At 48.8% G+C, this 17,820-nt stretch overlaps 1 protein-coding gene across 2 annotated transcripts in view; it reads left to right on the forward strand.

Annotated features, from left to right (window-relative positions):
- Positions 1 to 17,820, forward strand: part of TDRD3 (tudor domain containing 3) — a 459,135-nt gene that overhangs the window by 136,755 nt on the left and 304,560 nt on the right. For both annotated transcript variants that reach the window (XM_030200566.1, XM_030200565.1), the window contains exons 2-3: positions 39 to 123; positions 10,524 to 10,589. In XM_030200566.1, the coding sequence (XP_030056426.1) occupies positions 39 to 123; positions 10,524 to 10,589 (151 nt within the window). The remainder of the gene's footprint in view (positions 1 to 38; positions 124 to 10,523; positions 10,590 to 17,820) is intronic.

Raw genomic sequence — 17,820 nt, forward strand, 5'->3', positions numbered from 1 at the left:
CTCTGTATAAAATAAAACCATTCATTTTCTTTTAACAGGTATCTTTCAGATGAAGGAATTGAAGCTTGCAGAAATTCTTCTGACAAAGTCACTCTAAGTAACATTATCCCGATTGCCCTCAATGTACGTTATAATTGTGAAATTTTCTGTGAAATATTTGCTTCTCATAAGTTTTTTTTCTGCCTGAAAATAGCTGTTCCTTGTCATCAAGCAGATGCAGCCATTACAGATGGGTTGTGTCCATCAACCAGCAGAGGGAGATAGAGAGCACACTTTTTCAGTGCCTCATACCAGCTTGCTCCACTGCCTCTCTTCAGTATTCTCTATCTCCCCTAGCAGAGTGGCTGCAGCTTCTCCGAGCTCCATCTAAAATCTGCCTGGAAGTTGCTCCTGTGCTTTTGCCAGTTGTTAGCAGGGGTGTTGGAGGCTACAGCAGCTTCACTTTAAAGGCACATAGGTTCGCCCTTTCCCTGCCTTACCCATACCTCCGTGGATGTGGACACATTGCTTAGCTTTCCCTGTCCTTCCCCACCAACAGTGGATGCAGGCACATAGGTTCGCCCTTTCCCTGCCTTTCCCACTCACCTGAGCCTCCGGAGTTCTATTTACCTCTGCTTTCCTCACAACGTTAAAAAAAAAAAAAAAAAAAAGAATAGAGGTTTTTCCTTGCCTTTTTCTGTGGGACCGGAGCTGTGATACTCGGTCCAGTGAGGTAAGAGTGTTTTCTGACTCCTCCGGGGTGGGCCTGCGATAGGGGCGATTTGGTGCGAACCACCATTTTGAATTTTACTGCCGTTTTCGGCGATGGCTGCGGAGACAGTAAAGCGCTGTTCCAAGTGTGGCAAGTGCAGATCAGCAGCGGGGCTCTGTAAATCGTGCTGTACAGACGTTAGAGCCGGCCCGAGCATGGCGAGGGACGATTCTTCGCGCTCTGAGCTGGCAGCGGACGCCATTTTGAATTTACCACATGGCGCGACCTCCGCTGAGACGGAGAGTCCTGAGCCCGGGGGGAGGCTTTGGAGTGAGGCTGATATGAGAGCTACTAGCCCCGGCAGAGATCCGGGTGCCCAGGGTGAGTTTTTCTCCCCTGATTTTGTCTTATTAATGCATAAAGCATACATGCTTAAAAGAGCTCTCCCACAAAGCCCTGCAGGGGCCTCTTCTAATGCCCCCCCGGTGGATTCTAGCCTGGGTATGCCCTCTGAGGCGTTATTCCCTGATAATTGGAAGAATATGAAGCGCAGAGGGGCTCATTCCCCTTCAGAGAGTGCTGCACCTCCTTTTTCCCCCCGTGGTTGGGCTGCGAGGATTCGGAGGACTCTGGCAGGCCTTCATGGTCTGAGGAGCCAGAGTCTGGTGCAGAAGTGACTCAGGATCTTGATGATCCCTCCGCGGTAGGATTTTCCACCGTGATAAGCTGCCAGCGCTTATTTATGATGCCCTGCAGGCTCTCTCTATTGAGGACCCTGCCAGTGGCACAGCCTCCTCTGTGAATCCTAGAATGGCTAGTACCAAAAAGCCTGCTCGAGCCTTTCCTTTGCATGACTCCATCCAAGAGCTTATTTCGGCTCAATGGGCTGACCCCGAGGGACCTTTGAAAGTTTCCAGGGCTATGGGGTAATTATACCCTCTGAGTGAGGAGCATATGGCTCGCTTTGCTATGCCTAAAGTGGATGCCCTAGTCACAGCTGTGACAAAGAGAACTACCCTCCCTGTTGAAGGAGGTGTTGCCTTGAAGGATATTCAAGACCGTAGACTGGAATCAGCACTTAAACGGTCAATGGAAATTGCAAGGTCTCACTATTCGGGCGTCTGCATGCACTTGTTATGCTGCTAGAGCCTGCCTGGCTTGGTTGCAACAGGCAGTGGAACAGGCCGGTGATGGAGCGGAGCCCTTTTCAGATGTGGCTCCGCGGATGGAGTCGGCCTTGTCCTTTCTTGCTGACGCCCTTTATGATATTGTCAGAGCTTCGGCTAAACACATGGCATTTGGCTATGGCATTGGGCAGCGGACATGGCCTCTAAGCAAAGGTTGGTGAAGTTGCCCTTTCAAGGCCTTCTCCTGTTTGGTGAGGAGTTGGTGAAAATTGTGAAGGGCCTGGGTGAGGCTAAACCCCAGCGCTTGCCCGAAGATAGGCCTTGGCCTTCCTCTAAGGGTGCGGCGGTCCACTCCTCTTACAGACCTCGCTTCCATGAAGCTTGAAGGTACCGCCCGGGGCGTTCTGCTGGGTTCACTTCTCGTTCCCGTTTTCAGCAGAGGAACTCCTTTCGCTCGGACAAACGTTCCACAGCCACTGGCTCAAGGCCTGGAGTTCAGGGGCGACCCTCTCAATGATGGTGCGCCGGCCCTCTCCTCGAGTCCTGTCATCGGAGGAGTGGACCAACATTTCCTCAGATCAGTGGGTCTTGGACCTGATCAGAGACGGTTTCAGAATAGAATTCAACGCCCCTGTAAGAGACGTGTTTGTGGAGTTCCGATGCGGTTCTGCCGCCAAACGGGCGGCGGTAGAGGAGACTTTGCAAGGTCTGATTCAGATAGGGGCCGTGTCCCCGGTACCTCCCGCCGAACACGGCTGCGGCCGCTACTCCATCTACTTTGTGGTGCCGCGAAAAGGAGGGTCTTTTCACCCTATTCTGGATTTAAAAGAATTAAGTACATAAGTACATAAGTAATGCCATACTGGGAAAAGACCAAGGGTCCATCGAGCCCAGCATCCTGTCCACGACAGCGGCCAATCCAGGCCAAGGGCACCTGGCAAGCTTCCCAAACGTACAAACATTCTATACATGTTATTCCTGGAATTTTGGAGTTTTCCAAGTCCGTTTAGTAGCGGTTTATGGACTTGTCCTTTAGGAAACCGTCCAACCCCTTTTTAAACTCTGCTAAGCTAACCGCCTTCACCACTTTCTCCGGCAACGAATTCCAGAGTTTAATTACACGTTGGGTGAAGAAAAATTTTCTCCGATTTGTTTTAAATTTACTACACTGTAGTTTCATCGCATGCCCCCTAGTCCTAGTATTTTTGGAAAGCGTGAACAGACGCTTCACATCCACCTGTTCCACTCCACTCATTATTTTATATACCTCTATCATGTCTCCCCTCAGCCGTCTCTTCTCCAAGCTGTATAGCCCTAGCCTCCTTAGTCTTTCTTCATAGGGAAGTCGTCCCATCCCCGCTATCATTTTAGTCACCCTTCGCTGCACCTTTTCCAATTCTACTATATCTTTCTTGAGATGCGGCGACCAGAATTGAACACAATACTCAAGGTGCGGTCGCACCATGGAGCGATACAACGGCATTATAACATCCTCACACCTGTTTTCCATACCTTTCCTGATAATACCCAACATTCTATTCGCTTTCTTAGCCGCAGCAGCACACTGAGCAGAAGGTTTCAGTGTGTTATCGACGACGACACCCAGATCCCTTTCTTGGTCCGTAACTTCTAACGTGGAACCTTGCATGACGTAGCTATAATTTGGGTTCTTTTTTCCCACATGCATCACCTTGCACTTGCTCACATTAAACATCATCTGCCATTTAGCCGCCCAGTCTCCCAGTCTCGTAAGGTCCTCTTGTAATTTTTCACAATCCTGTCGCGATTTAACGACTTTGAATAACTTTGTGTCATCAGCAAATTTAATTACCTCGCTAGTTACTCCCATCTCTAAATTTAACAAGTCCCTGAGAGTGCGGCTTTTTCACATGGAAACCCTGCGCTCTGTCATTGCGGCGGTACAGCCAGGAGAGTTTCTCACGTCTCTGGACCTGAAAGAAGCTTACTTGCACATACCAATTTGGCCCCCGCACCAGAAGTTTCTGAGGTTTGCGGTAATGGGAAAGCATTTCCAGTTCCGGGCCTTGCCTTTTGGCCTTGCCACAGCTCGCCGCACCTTTTCGAAGGTTATGGTGGTAGTAGCTGCTTTTCTAAGGCGAGAGGGTATTCGGGTTCACCCGTACCTGGACGACTGGCTCATTCGAGCAAACTCTGCTGCAGAGAGTCAGGCAGAGTGGTCTCAGTACTTCAATCTCTGGGCTGGGTCGTCAATTTGGCCAAAAGTCACCTGACCCCCTTGCAGTCTCTAGAATATTTGGGGGCCAGGTTCGACACAGCCTCGGGGTATGTGTACCTACCCGAGCAAAGGCGGTGCAAGCTTCAGAATCAGGTCCGTTTGCTCCTGAGGATGCCCCGCCCGCGAGCTTGGGACATTGTCCAGCTGCTTGGATCGATGACGGCCACCATGGAACTGGTGCCCTGGGCGAGAGCGCACCTGAGACCTCTACAGTATGCTCTACTCCAAAGATGGTCTCCAGTATCTCAGGATTATCAATGCAGACTCTCTTGGCTCCCTGCGGCCCGACTCAGTATGGAGTGGTGGCTCTCAGACAGCATGCTGCGGCGAGGAATGCCACTGAAGGCCATCTTTTTAGTGGCCATTACTTTGGCGAGACGGGTGTCAGAGCTCCAGGCGCTGTCCTGTAGAGACCCTTTTCTGCAGTTTTCAGAGTCCGGGTTCACGGTTCGGGCCAGGCCTTCCTTCTTGCCTAAGGTGGTTTCAGCGTTTCACCTAAACCAACCTATTTTCTTGCCCTCCTTTGTCAAGGAGGAGTTTCCAGAATCTTTTGGGCAATTACACCTGTTGGACGTGCGCAGGACTCTGCTGCAGTATCTGCGAGTTACTAACTCTTTCAGGACCTCTGATCATTTGTTTGTTTTGCTATCAGGTCCTCGCAGAGGGTCTCCAGCGTCTAAAGCCACTATTGCTCGCTGGCTCAAAGAATCTATCTTTTCAGGTTATTTGCTTGCCGGCCGGCCTCCGCCTGATGCCTTTAAGGCGCATTCCACTAGAGGAATTTCCTCTTCTCGGGCTGAAACTGGAGCACTCTCTGTTCAAGAGATTTGTAGTGCAGCAACATGGGCTTCTAAGCTCTTTTGCCCGACATTACAGGCTGGATGTGGCTGCCAGGAGGGACGCACATTTTGGAGTGCAAGTGCTGGCGCGTGGTGTGGCTTGTTCCCACCCTATCTAGGGATTGCTTTGATACATCCCATCTGTAATGGCTGCATCTGCTTGATGACAAGGAAGGGAAAATTAGTTTCTTACCGTGATAATTTTCTTTCCTTTAGTCATAGCAGATGCAGCCATGATCCCTCCCTGTCTGATGCTATCTGCTGTAAATCTATTTCAGGTTCTGTTCGTGTTTCCTGGAAATTCTGTCCTTGGGAGAAAGTCGGAAAACGGTCTTCAAGATTCTTGTTCAATTAAAGGAGGATAACTTAATTCCCTCCAGTTTCATGTTTTGGAGGATGAGTTTATTCCCTTCGGGAGGACGAGTTTATTCCCTCCAGTTATGTCTCAGTGGAGGACGAGTTTATGCCCTCCGGGAGGATGTTTCATTCCCACCATTCTGAGTTAATGCCCTTTGTTGTAGGGCCATCGTTCGCTGTGAGGAAAGCTCATGTTATTCCCATTGCGGTTTGCCATACTGCTTTGGAAGCTTCAAATACTGAAGAGAGGCAGTGGAGCAAGCTGGTATGAGGCACTGAAAAAGTGTGCTCTCTATCTCCCTCTGCTGGTTGATGGACACAACCCATCTGTAAAGGCTGCATCTGCTATGACTAAAGGAAAGAAAATTATCACGGTAAGAACCTAATTTTCCCTTTGTGAATAGAAACTTATGTAACTTTTCGATTGCATTTTGACAACAGTATAGAGTCAGGTGCTCTTCATTTTTATTTATTTAATTATCTAGCATGTTTGAATGTCTTGCTACATCTGTTTTAAATTGTAGAAGAGTCAGCTTTTGTACTGATTAAATAATGTTTGCTAATTTTACAATAGCACATTTCACAGTGCAAAATATACCACATTCTGTAGTCTGGATTTGTGAATTTTGCATATTTGTAAAGTATATTATAAATACAATGTTGCTTAGTAAGCATCATTTTCTAATATTATTATACACTAGTAATCTATATTCCTGTGCCTAAAACTATTATTACAGTTTGGCACTAATTGGTACAGTTGCTGGTAATTTCAGCAGAGGCCACAGGTTGCACATACATGCATACTATTTTGAACATGTATACCCTGGAGGAAAGGAGAAACGGGTGATATGATACAGACATTCAGATATTTGAAAGGTATTAATCCGCAAACAAATCTTTTCCAGAGATGGGAAGGCAGTAGAACTAGAGGACATGAAATGAGGTTGAAGGTGGCCAGACTCAAGAAAAATGTCAGGAAGTATTTTTTCACGGAGAGAGTGGTGGATACTTGGAATACCTTCCCGTGGGAGGTGGTGGAGATGAAAACTGTAACAGAATTCAAAAATGTGTGGGATAAACATAAAGGAATCTTGTTCAGAAGGAATGAATCCTCAGATGCTTAGCGGAGATTGGGTGGCAGCACCGGTGGTTGGGAGGTGGGGCAAGTGTTGGGCAGACTTCTACGGTCTATGTCCCGAAAATGGGAAGGATAAATCAAGGTCAGGTATACATATAAAATAGCACATATGAGTTTATCTTGTTGGGCAGACTGGATGGACCGTACTAGTCTTTATCTGCTGTCATCTACTATGTTACTATCCTGCTTATTTTCGAAGGAGAAGGGCGGCCATTTTCTGACACAAATCGGGAGATGGCCGGCAATCTCCTAAACCTGGCCAAATCGGTATAATCGAAAACCAATTTTGGCCGGCTTCAACTGCTTTCCGTCGCAGGGCCGGCCAAAGTTAAAGGGGGTGTGTCGGAGGTGTACCGAAGGTGGGGCGGGGGTGTGGTTAAGAGATGGCTGGCCTCGGCCGATAATGGAAAAAAGAAGGCCGGCTCTGACGAGCATTTGGCCGACTTTACTTGGTCCTTTTTTGTTCACGACCAAGCCTCAAAAATGTGCCCTAAATGACCAGATGACCACTGGAGGGAATCGGGGATCACCTCCCCTTACTCCCCCAGTGGTCACCAACCCCCTCCCACCCAAAAAACAAAAAACATTTTTTTGCCATCCTCTATGCCAGCCTCAACTGTCATACCATGCTCCATCACAGCACTATGCAGGTCCCTGGAGCAGTTTTTAGTGGGTACTGCAGTGCACTTCAGGCAGGTGGACCCAGGCCCATCTCCCCCCACCTGTTACACTTGTAGTGGTAAACGGGAGCCCTCCAAGACCCACCACAAACCCACTGGACCCACATCTAGGTGCCCCCCTTCACCCGTAAGGGCTATGGTAGTGGTGTACAGTTGTGGGGAGTGGGTTTTGGGGTGCTCAGCACACAAGGTAAGGGAGCTGTGTACCTGGGATCAAGTTGTGAAATCCACTGCAGTGCCCCCTAGGGTGCCCGGTTGGTGTCCTGGCATGTCAGGGGGACCACTGCATTACAAATGCTGGCTCCTCCCACGACCAAATGCCTTGGATTTGGCCGGGTTTGAGATGGCTGCCATTAGTTTCCATTATCGGCAAAAACCAATGGCGGCCATCTCTAACGCCGGCGATCTGTAAGGGCAGGCCAAATGTTGAGATTTGGCCGGCCCCGACCGTATTATCGAAACGAAACATGGCCGGCCATCTTGTTCCGATAATACAGTCGGGTACGCCGCTTGACGGGGCCGGCGTTAGAGATGGCTGCCCTTATAGATGGTCGGCTCCGTTCGATTATGCCCCCTCCAAGTTACTGAATTACTCTCTCGCGCATAGAGTTGATCCTTCCACAGCAGGGCTGAGACATACTAGCAGGGGAGTAGTGCTGCTTTCTTCCTGTAATTTATATCTGAAAAAATGGTAGACTTGAGTTTCCAGTGCAGCCTGTCTGGCATCAGTTATGAGTAATACATTGCATAAAAATAAAATTATGTGCGTATGTCATATGATGAAAATCTTTAAAATCAACTTTCCTTTACTATTTCAGTTTTTTTTTTAAGAGGTTGATTTGGGGAGTAGTATCATAACATGAATGACAAGATTAAGAAAACAATTACCTGTTTTTTAAAGGCAGCATAAAATAGGCCTGAGAACTATTCTCATGCACAGATTTATACCTCTCTGAAGCAGGTTCAAATATGTCTGTGTACATGTAGTTTATGTATATACGTACATGGCGAAACTGCCACTGTTCTTAAACTATGATTGCTGGAATACCTGCTTGGAGTTCATGTAAAAGTAGGTGCTATCATTTGGTGCATCTACCTTTTACTTGTTTGTATCTCCATGCAATTTTGTAGTAGTCATTCTTTGCTTGTAAAACATAGAAAAATGTAGGCAGATAAAGACCATATGGCCTATCCAGTCTGCCCATCCATGCTTTCTATTCTCCCTATCAATCCCTTACATACAAATGATCAGAAGCAAATGCCTGCGCTAGAGGCTCTTAGCGCCTGCGTTTGCTACCACCCCATGAACAGAGTCTCCGAGCGTGTGAAACAATGCGCTCAGGGGCTCTGAATGCAACTTGCATACAAATGCATGCAAAACAGAGCTCTTAGCGCAAACAACATGCAAATGCATGCTAAAAGTATTTATCCCCAATGATCAGCAACTCAAAGATTGGCTTGCTGGCTGTGGCAAACCCTACGCCAGCTCCGAGATGGCGTTAGGTTTTGCAGACCATTGGGGAGGAATGGTGAGCTCTGTTCAGCATGCATTTGCATGCTAGCAGGCCCCCATTCCCACCAATGAAGCAACCCCCAGGAACCGATGACCACCCCCCCCCCCACACACACACCCAGCGGACCTCCGGTCCCTCCGACCCCCCCCTCGACACAGTTTCAGAGAGGGCTGGAGATTCGGTGGGTCTCCTGCCCCCCAACACCCCCCCCCCAGCATTAGCAAGAAGTCCCTGGTGGTCCAGTGGGCCGCTTTCAATCCCCCTACCTTGAGTTGGAGGAGGGAGGTAGCCTGCCTCCCTCCTCTTCCTTCGTCACTGCCTGCAAAATGGCAGTGCCCAGCCCTGCCCAGTGCATCCCAGGATACAGGGATACATCCCAACACAGTTCAGGGAGGGCTGGAGATCCAGTGGGTTTCCAGCCCCCCCCCCCCCAGCATTATCAAAGGGACCCTGTTGGTCCATTGGGCCGTTGTCAATCTCCCCACCCCTACCTTGAGTTGGAGGAGGGAGGTAGCCTGCCTCCCTCCACTTCCTTTGACACCACCTGAAAAATGGCAGCGCCCAGCCCTGCCCAGTGTATCCTGGGCCACTATGGACTTTTTAGAAATGCTGGTGGGGGGGGGGGGGGCGGTTAGAAGGAGGCTGGAGACCCACCGGATCTCCAGCCCTCCCTGAACCTTTGTCGGGGGGGGGGGGGGGGGGGGTCCGCTGGACCTCCGGCCTCCGTTTTGCCTTTCTTGGGGCCAGGGGAATTGGGGTCTGGTGGGTCCCATGGATCTCCAGCCCCTGTGTTGTGTTGTGCTCAGGCACAATCCTTCCGCACTTTTACTCCATGATCAGAGATAATTGCGTGCTTAAATTTGCATGTCATTATCTCTGATCATAGGTCCAATAGTGCCCCACGCTGTTCCAGTGCTATTTTTAGAGTGCTGTTTGGAGAAGCGCGGGGCTTTTGATCATCTGCTTGTCTGATATTCTATGTACTTGTCCCAAGCTCTCTTGAATTCAGATACTGTTTTTGTCTCCACCATATCCACCGGGAGGCCATTCCATGAATTCACTATCCTCTTCGTGAAGAAGTATTTCCTCAGGTTACTTCTGAGTCTTTCCCCTTTCACCTTCAAACTATGCCCCCTCATTCCAGAGCTTCCTTTCAATTGGAAGAGACTTACCTCTTGTGCATTTATGCTACATACATTTTTAAATGTCTCTATCATATCACTCCCCATATCTGTCTGTTCCCATACACTTTATGACTAAGATCACTGACCAAATTTACTAACCACCCTCTCGACCTACTCTACCCTATTTGTATCTTTTTGAAGATACGATCTTCAGAATTGTACACAATACAGGGGCACCATTTAGACCCATTTGGATACTTCATGAACCACTTTTAATGAAGTGAATTATTTAGGTATATTGTTTGAACTTCACTTCTCACATAGGTTTGTTTGTATATTTACCCCATGAATTAGTACATGGTTAGTGTCATGGCCTCATGCTCAGAGTTAGTTCATACTAATTCATATGGTAACTGCTTACCACATTTTAGTGAACAGGTCTTATAGCTTTTGTTGTGTTGGTGAGTTACATTCCCCCCCCCCCCCCCCCCAGCACAAGCTTAAGCCCCTTCTGTGGCATAAAGCAATTTTCTTTTGCATATTTGTGGCACTGAGCAGTAGCAAATTATGTCAAATATACAGTGCAGAGGAATTATCGTGTACATGTGGTAGTGAGATTTCTATCACAACCATCTCTGCTTGCTAAGTATAAATTCCCATGCTTTTTCTGTTGTTAGAATGCAGTTTGCCAGCTGATTTAATTTGCTGCTTATTTTCTCCTAGAGCTATTTGTAAAATAAGATAAAATTTTAAATCCATTGTAAAAATGTTGTTTTGTAATTTATTTTAATTTCAGACAGATATAAGAGCCATTGGCAAGAAGTTCCTCCCAAATGACATCAATGGTGGAAAAGTGGAAAAGGTAACAGAAAACAATGAACTGTAAATGACGCTTTTGTGTTACTTAGAATACCTAGATCGACGGTGTTATAGACATATACTTGACATTTTTCTGTGGAATCTAGAGTTCATAAGAAAATAAATATCATTATTTTGGAAAGTTCTTTATTGCATGTGAATTACGCACATGATTGCTTTTGACATTTTGTCCTGAGCTTCCAGTTTATCTGATTATTTGCCTTTTTATCTCCTGGTTTTTGATGTACCCCATGGGAGGTGTACAGTAGCATTTTATTAATGGTACTTAAAGGATTCAGTTACAGGGAGGAAAGTTTGTGTGTGTGGGTAGAGAGGGAACCAGCTGTTCTGATTTATGTATCATCTACTGCTACATTGTCCAATTGAAATTGTGATACATGTAGTAGTGGTTTTAATCAAAGAAAAGTACAATAAGAGCAGAAACAGATGAAAAGGAAATTGTAAAAGGAAATATGTATTACCTTAAGCACATTTTTATATCACTGGACAGGCGTTAAAGAAGTTTAAAATATAAGTATTTAACTACCCTAATGTTCACACTACTATATATATAACAAAATATGTATGAGTGACTACACAACTATAATATATCCTGAGAAGATCATATTGCAGCAGAATAAAGCCAAAGACCACAACCTGGGACAAACTAGTCCATCACAAGCAAACAAGACTAACTACCCTGAACTGTAGGAGGGATAATCCTACTTCTCTCACCCTCTGCAGTCTGTAAGTTCTAGACTTCCAGTGTAGTAAAGAATTGGATTCCTCTATTGAGACTCTAGCAGAGTATCTGCGAATTTGCTCAGGAATAAAATCCAAAGTTTTGCTCTGTGCAGTTCATGGAAAGCCAAAGCTGCAGCTAAACTAACCTTCTTAGCTTTTGAACTTTTGTGCAGTGCTCAGCACAGAATTCAGTTCACAGGTGTCTGGGAAAAATCAGTCTCTCTAGTTCCTCCGAGAGAGATTATACTCTAGGCAAATCTTTTCTTCTGATCTTCTTTCTTTCTCTTCTGTGCAACATTGGCATCCCTCTCAGTCCAGGTGACACATATGGACCAATCACAAACTGTGTACTTCTGGCCAGCAGAATTCATGGTGATGATAATGAGAGGCCTTGTGATTGCAGCAAAGAAACTCTTATCAATCACAAGTGTGGTAGCAAACTCCCTCTTGGTTCACAAATACTCCCAGAGACTCTCTCTGTGAGGTACACTCCTCCACGCTTCCCAGGACATAACTGGAGGCTAGATTGCAGTAAAGCGAAGTTACTAACCTGTAGCAGGTATTCTCCGAGGACAGCAGGCTGATTGTTCTCATATGTGGGTTGGCGTCCACGGCGGCCCCAGGAATGGAGATTTTTTCTAGTAAAATCTAAAGAGCTTTGCGATAGCCAGCAAAGCGCGGGACAGACGCACTGCACATGTGCGGCCATCTTCCCGCCCACGTGCGTCCGTTCCCGCCTCAGTTATATTAAAAGCAAATAAAGAATAAAACAACTCCAGAGGGGAGGTGGGCGGGTTGCCAAGAACAATCAGCCTGCTGTCCTCGGAGAATACCTGCTACAGATAAGTAACTTCGCTTTCTCCGAGGACAAGCAGACTGCTTGTTCTCACATGTGGGGTATCCCTAGACCCCCAGGCTCACTCAAAGCAACAAAGAAAGGTCAATTGGGCCTCACAACGGTGAGGACATAACAGAGATTGACCTACGAAGAAACAGCTAACTGAGAGTGCAGCCTGGAACAGAACAAAAATGGGCCTAGGGGGGTGGAGTTGGATTCTAGACCCCAAACAGATTCTGCAACACCGACTGCCCGAACCGACTGTCGCGTCGGGAGTCCTGCTGAAGGCAGTAATGAGATGTGAATGTGTGGACAGATGACCATGTCGCAGCCTTGCAATCTCTTCAATAGTGGCTGACTTCAAGTGAGCCACAGACACTGCCATGGCTCTAACACTATGAGCTGTGACATGAACCTCAAGAGTCAGCCCAGCTTGGGCATGTGAAGGAAATGCAATCTGCTAGCCAATTTGAAATGGTGCGTTTCCCGACAGCAACTCCCTTCCTGTTGGGATCAAAAGAAACAAACATTTGGGTGGACTGTCTGAAGGGGCTTGTCCGCTCCACATAGAAGGCCAATGCTCTCTTGCAGTCCAATGTATGGAACTGACGTTCAGCAGGGCGGGTATGAGGATGGGGAAAAATTTTTGGCAAGACAATTGACTGGTTTAGATGGAACTCTGACACCACTTTCAGTAAGACCTTAGGGTGAGTGCGGAGGACTACTCTTTTATGATGAAATATAGTATAGGGAGCATGGGCTACCAAGACTTGAAGCTCACTGACTCTACGAGCTGAAGTAACCGCCACCAAGAAAATGACCTTCCAGGCCAAATACTTCAGATGGGAGTAATTCAGTGGCTGAAAAGGAGGCTTCATTAGCTGGGTGAGAACGACGTTGAGATCCTATGATACTGGTGGAGGTTTGACAGGGGGCTTTGACAAAAGCGAACAACTAAAGACTGTACAGAGATAGGCTTACCCTCTACACGATAATGAAAAACACTAATTGCACTAAGATGAACTCTTTCGGAGTTGGTCTTGAGAGCAGATGCTGACAGGTGTAGACAGGTGCTGACAGGCTTCATGCAGGGTCTGTGTAGGACAAGAGCGAGGATCTAGGACCTTCCTGTCACACCGGACAGCAAACCTCCTCCACTTAAAAGAGTAACACTTCTTTGTGGAATCTTTCCTGGAAGCAAGCAAGACTCGGGAGACACCCTCAGAAAGACCCAAGGAAGCAAAGTCTACGCTCTCAACATCCAGGCCGTGAGAGCCAGAGACTGGAGTTCGGGATGCAGAAGCGCACCCTCATTCTGAGTGATGAGAGTTGGAAAACACTCCAATCTCCACGGTTCTTCAGAGGACAACTCCAGAAGAAGAGGGAACCAAATCTGACGCGGCCAAAAGGGTGCAATCAGAATCATGGTTCCGCGGTCTTGCTTGAGTTTCAGCAAAATCTTCCCCACGAGAGGTATGGGAGGATATGCGTACAACAGGCCCTTCCCCCAGTGAAGGAGAAAGGCATCTGACGCTAGTCTGTCGTGGACCTGAAGTCTGGAACAGAACTGAGGGACCTTGTGATTGAGCTGAGTGGCAAAAAGATCCACCGAGGGTGCGCCCCACTCTTGGAAGATCTTGTGAACAACTCTGCAGTTGAGTGACCACTCGTGAGGTTGCATTATCCTGCTCAATCTGTCGGCCAGACTGTTGTTTATGCCTGCCAGATACGTGGCCTGGAGAAACATGCCGTGACAGCGAACCCAAAGCCACATCTGGAAGGCCTCCCAACACAGGGGGCAAGATCCGGTGCCCCCCTGCTTGTTGACGTAATACATGGCACCTGGTTGTCTGTCTGAATTTGAATAATTTGATTGGACAGCCAATCTCTGAAAGCCTTCAGAGCGTTCCAGATCGCTCGCAGCTCCAGGACATTGATCTGAAGACTGACTCCTGGAGGGACCATACTCCCTGAGTGTGGAGCCCACCTACATGCACTCTCCACCCCAGGAGAGATGCATCCGTGGTCAGCAGTTTTTGAGGCTGAGGAATTTGGCAGGGACGTCCCAGAGTCAAATTGGATCGAATTGTCCACCACTGAAGGGAATTGTGAAAATTGGTGGACAGCTGGATCACATCCTCTAGATTCCCCGCAGCTTGATACCACTGGGAAGCTAGGGTCCATTGAGCAGATCTCATGTGCAGGCATGCCATGGGTGTAACATGAACCTTGGAGGCCATGTGGCCTAGAAGTCTCAACATCTGCCGAGCCGTGATCTGCTGAGATGCCCTGGCCATGGAAATGAGAGACAGAAGGTTGTCTGCTCTCGTCTCGGGATGATACGCCCGAGCTGTCTGAGAGTCCAGCAGAGCTCCTATGAATTCTAGCTGTTGAACTGGAAGAAGGTGGGACTTTGGGTAATTGATGACAAACCCTAGTAGCTCCAAGAGTCGAATAGTTATTTGCATGGACTGTAGAGCTCCTGCTTCTGAGGTGTTCTTCACCAGCCAATCGTCGAGATAAGGGAACGCATGCACTCCCAGTCTGCGTAGTGACACTGCAACCACCGCTAGGCATTTTGTAAACACCCTGGGCGTGGAGGCGAGCCCAAAGGGCAGAACACAATACTGAAAGTGCTGTGTTCCCAGACGGAATCGCAGATACTTCCTGTGAGCTGGAAGTATCGGAATGTGAGTACAAGCATCCTTTAAGTCCAGAGAGCATAGCCAATTGTTTTTCTGAATCATGGGAAAAAGGGTGCCCAGGGAAACCATCCTGAATTTTTCTCTGACCAGATATTTGTTCAGGGCCCTTAGGTCTAGGATGGGACGTATCCCCCCTGTTTTCTTTTGCACAAGGAAGTACCTGGAATAGAATCCCAGCCCTTCTTGCCTTGGTGAAACAGGCTCGACCGCATTGGCGCTGAGAAGGGTGGAGAGTTCTTCTGCAAGTACCTGCCTGTACTGGAAGCTGAAAGACTGAGCTCCCGGTGGACAATTTGGAGATCTGGAGATCAAATTGAGGGAGTACCCCAACCGGACTATTTGAAGAACCCACCAGTTGGAGGTTATGAGAGGCCACCTTTGGTGAAAAAATTTTAACCTCCCTTCGACAGGTAGATCGTCCGGCACAGGAACGTTTATGGCGGCTATGCTCAGCTGGAGCCAGTCAAAAGCCCATCCCTTGCTTTTGCTGGGGAGCTGCAGGGGCCTGTCTGGGCGCAAGCTGTTGATGCGAACGAGCGCACTGAGGCTGAGCCTGAGAAGGCTGTCGGGAAGGTGGATTGTACCTACGCTTACTGTAAGTATAGAGAGCATTCCTCCTTCCCCTGAAAAATCGTCTCCCTGTTGAGGTAGATGCTGAAGGCGCCCGGTGGGAGAGTTTGTCGAGGGTGGTTTCCCGCTGGTGGAGCTGCTCTACCACTTGCTCGACCTTCTCACCAAAAATATTATCCCCCTGGCAAGGGACATCCGCAAGCCGCTGCTGGGTCCGATTGTCCAGGTCAGAGGCACGCAGCCATGAGAGTCTGCGCATCACTATACCTTGAGCAGCGGATCTGGATGCAACATCAAAAGTGTCATAAGCACCCCTGGACAGGAATTTACGACACGCCTTCAGCTGCCTGACCACCTCCTGAAAAGGCCTGGTGTGCTCCGGAGGGAGCTTATCCACCAAGTCTGCCAGTTGCTTAACATTGTTCCGCATGTGAATGCTCGTGTAGAGCTGGTAGGACTGAATTTTGGACCCGAGCATAGAGGACTGGTAGGCCTTCCTCCCAAGAGTCTAAAGCCTAGTCTCTCGCCCCGGGGTCGCCAAGGCGAAATCTCAAGTACTTCTGGCTCTCTTGAGAGTGGAATCCACAACTGCAGAGTCGTGAGGTAACTGCGACCTCATCAACTCAGATTCTCCATGGATCCGATATTGGGACTCCGCTTTCTTAGGGATGGTGGGATTAGATAATAGTTTCATCCAATTCCTCAGCAATTTCTCTTTAAGGACGTTATGCAGAGGGGCAATGGATGACTCCTTAGGTGGCGAAGGATAGTCCAGGACCTCGAGCATCTCAGTCCTGGGCTAATCCTCATTTACCACAGGGAAGGGAATGCCCACAGACATTTCACGGACAAAGGAGGAGAAGGACAGACTCTCCGGTGGAGAAAGCTTCCTCTCAGGGGAAGGAGTGGGATCAGAAGGAAGACCACAAGACTCCTTGGAAGAGAAATATCTGGGGTCTTCCCCTTCATCCCAGGAGGCATCCTCCTCGGTATCGGAGAAGAGTTCACGAACTACATTCTGAAACGGGGCCCGTCTTGACGCCGAGGAACCATGTCCTCGATGTCGCGAGGTCGACTCCCATGCCGGCGGCGATGAAGCTGTCTCCATCAACGGGGAGTCAACCTGGGTGGCGGCCGAGGCCGATGCCGCAAGCGGTATCGGCATCGGGGACCTCACCACAGGCACTGAGCCAGCTGCCGCTTCCATCGATGGTACTGAGGGCACAAGCACCCCCGGTACCGGAGCAGACTGATACAGCAGCCCTTCCAGGAGACCAGGAAGAATGGCTCGAATGCTCTCCTCCAGAGTCGCTGTAGAGGAAGGCTGTGGGGCCGGTACCGGAGTCGAAGTCAGAATCTGTGAAGGCCTGGGAGGTGGTACTGGGCTGTCCGAAGATCGACGCACCTACACCTCTTGTATGGAGGGTGAGCGCTCTTCCCGGCGTTGGCGCTTTTCGGGTGCCGAATCCCTTGATGCCCCAGAGCTCCCGGTACCGTGCCTCGAGGGAGACCGATGCTGATGCTTCTTCGCCTTTGCTCAAAGCACGTCACCGGTACTGCTCGGTACCGACGAGGAGGACGTGGAATCCACACGGCTCCTCTGGGTCGGGTCCGACATCGGTCGGTCCTGTTGGGCCTGCACAGCAGGAGCCTTCGAGACAGGTGGAGACCCACTTGACGGCTCACTACTTCCAGCTACAGGGGAAGTTCGGACAGCCATTACCTGCGCTCCCGATGTCGATGCCATCCCCGGTGCTGATATCGACGCTGCTGACCTTGGTACCGATGTCGACGCCAAGGAATGAGTCAGAGCTCCGAAAAGGCGGTCCCGAAGAGCTCTTCTTGACGCCTGTGTCTGCTTTTTCAAGCTAAGACACAACTTGCAAGCGTCTGGGCGATGGTCGGGCCTAAGGCACTGAATGCACCAGGAGTGCGGGTCAGTGCCCGAGATCGACCGCTGGCACTGAGCACACTTCTTGAAGCCGCTGGAAGGCTTTGATGACATCAGCGGAAAAATCGTGGCGGCGAAATCAAACGGCTTGATTGTGCCAACTCAGGGCACAAAAAAAGGGAACCATGGACGGGTGGCCCAAAAGGCCGCAATGGAACCGAAAGGAAACTTATTAAGGACAAAAACTAAGGAAAAAAAAAGGATTTGTTTTTTTTTTTATTTTTTACTAGAAAAGAAAAAACAAGAAAAAGGCGACGGGAAACAAGAAAAAAGCGGCAAACAGCAAGCGAAAAGGGCACCTAAGTTTTTCCTGGATCCTAAGGGAGAGAGACCGACAAGCAGCCACTCTCCACTGCGAAAAAGAAAAAACTGAGGCGGGAACGGATGTGCGGGGGCGGGAAGATGGCCGCTCATGCGCAGTGCGTCC

Source organism: Microcaecilia unicolor, chromosome 4, assembly GCF_901765095.1.
Source record: "Microcaecilia unicolor chromosome 4, aMicUni1.1, whole genome shotgun sequence".
In the NCBI taxonomy this organism is placed as follows: Eukaryota; Metazoa; Chordata; class Amphibia; order Gymnophiona; family Siphonopidae; genus Microcaecilia; species Microcaecilia unicolor.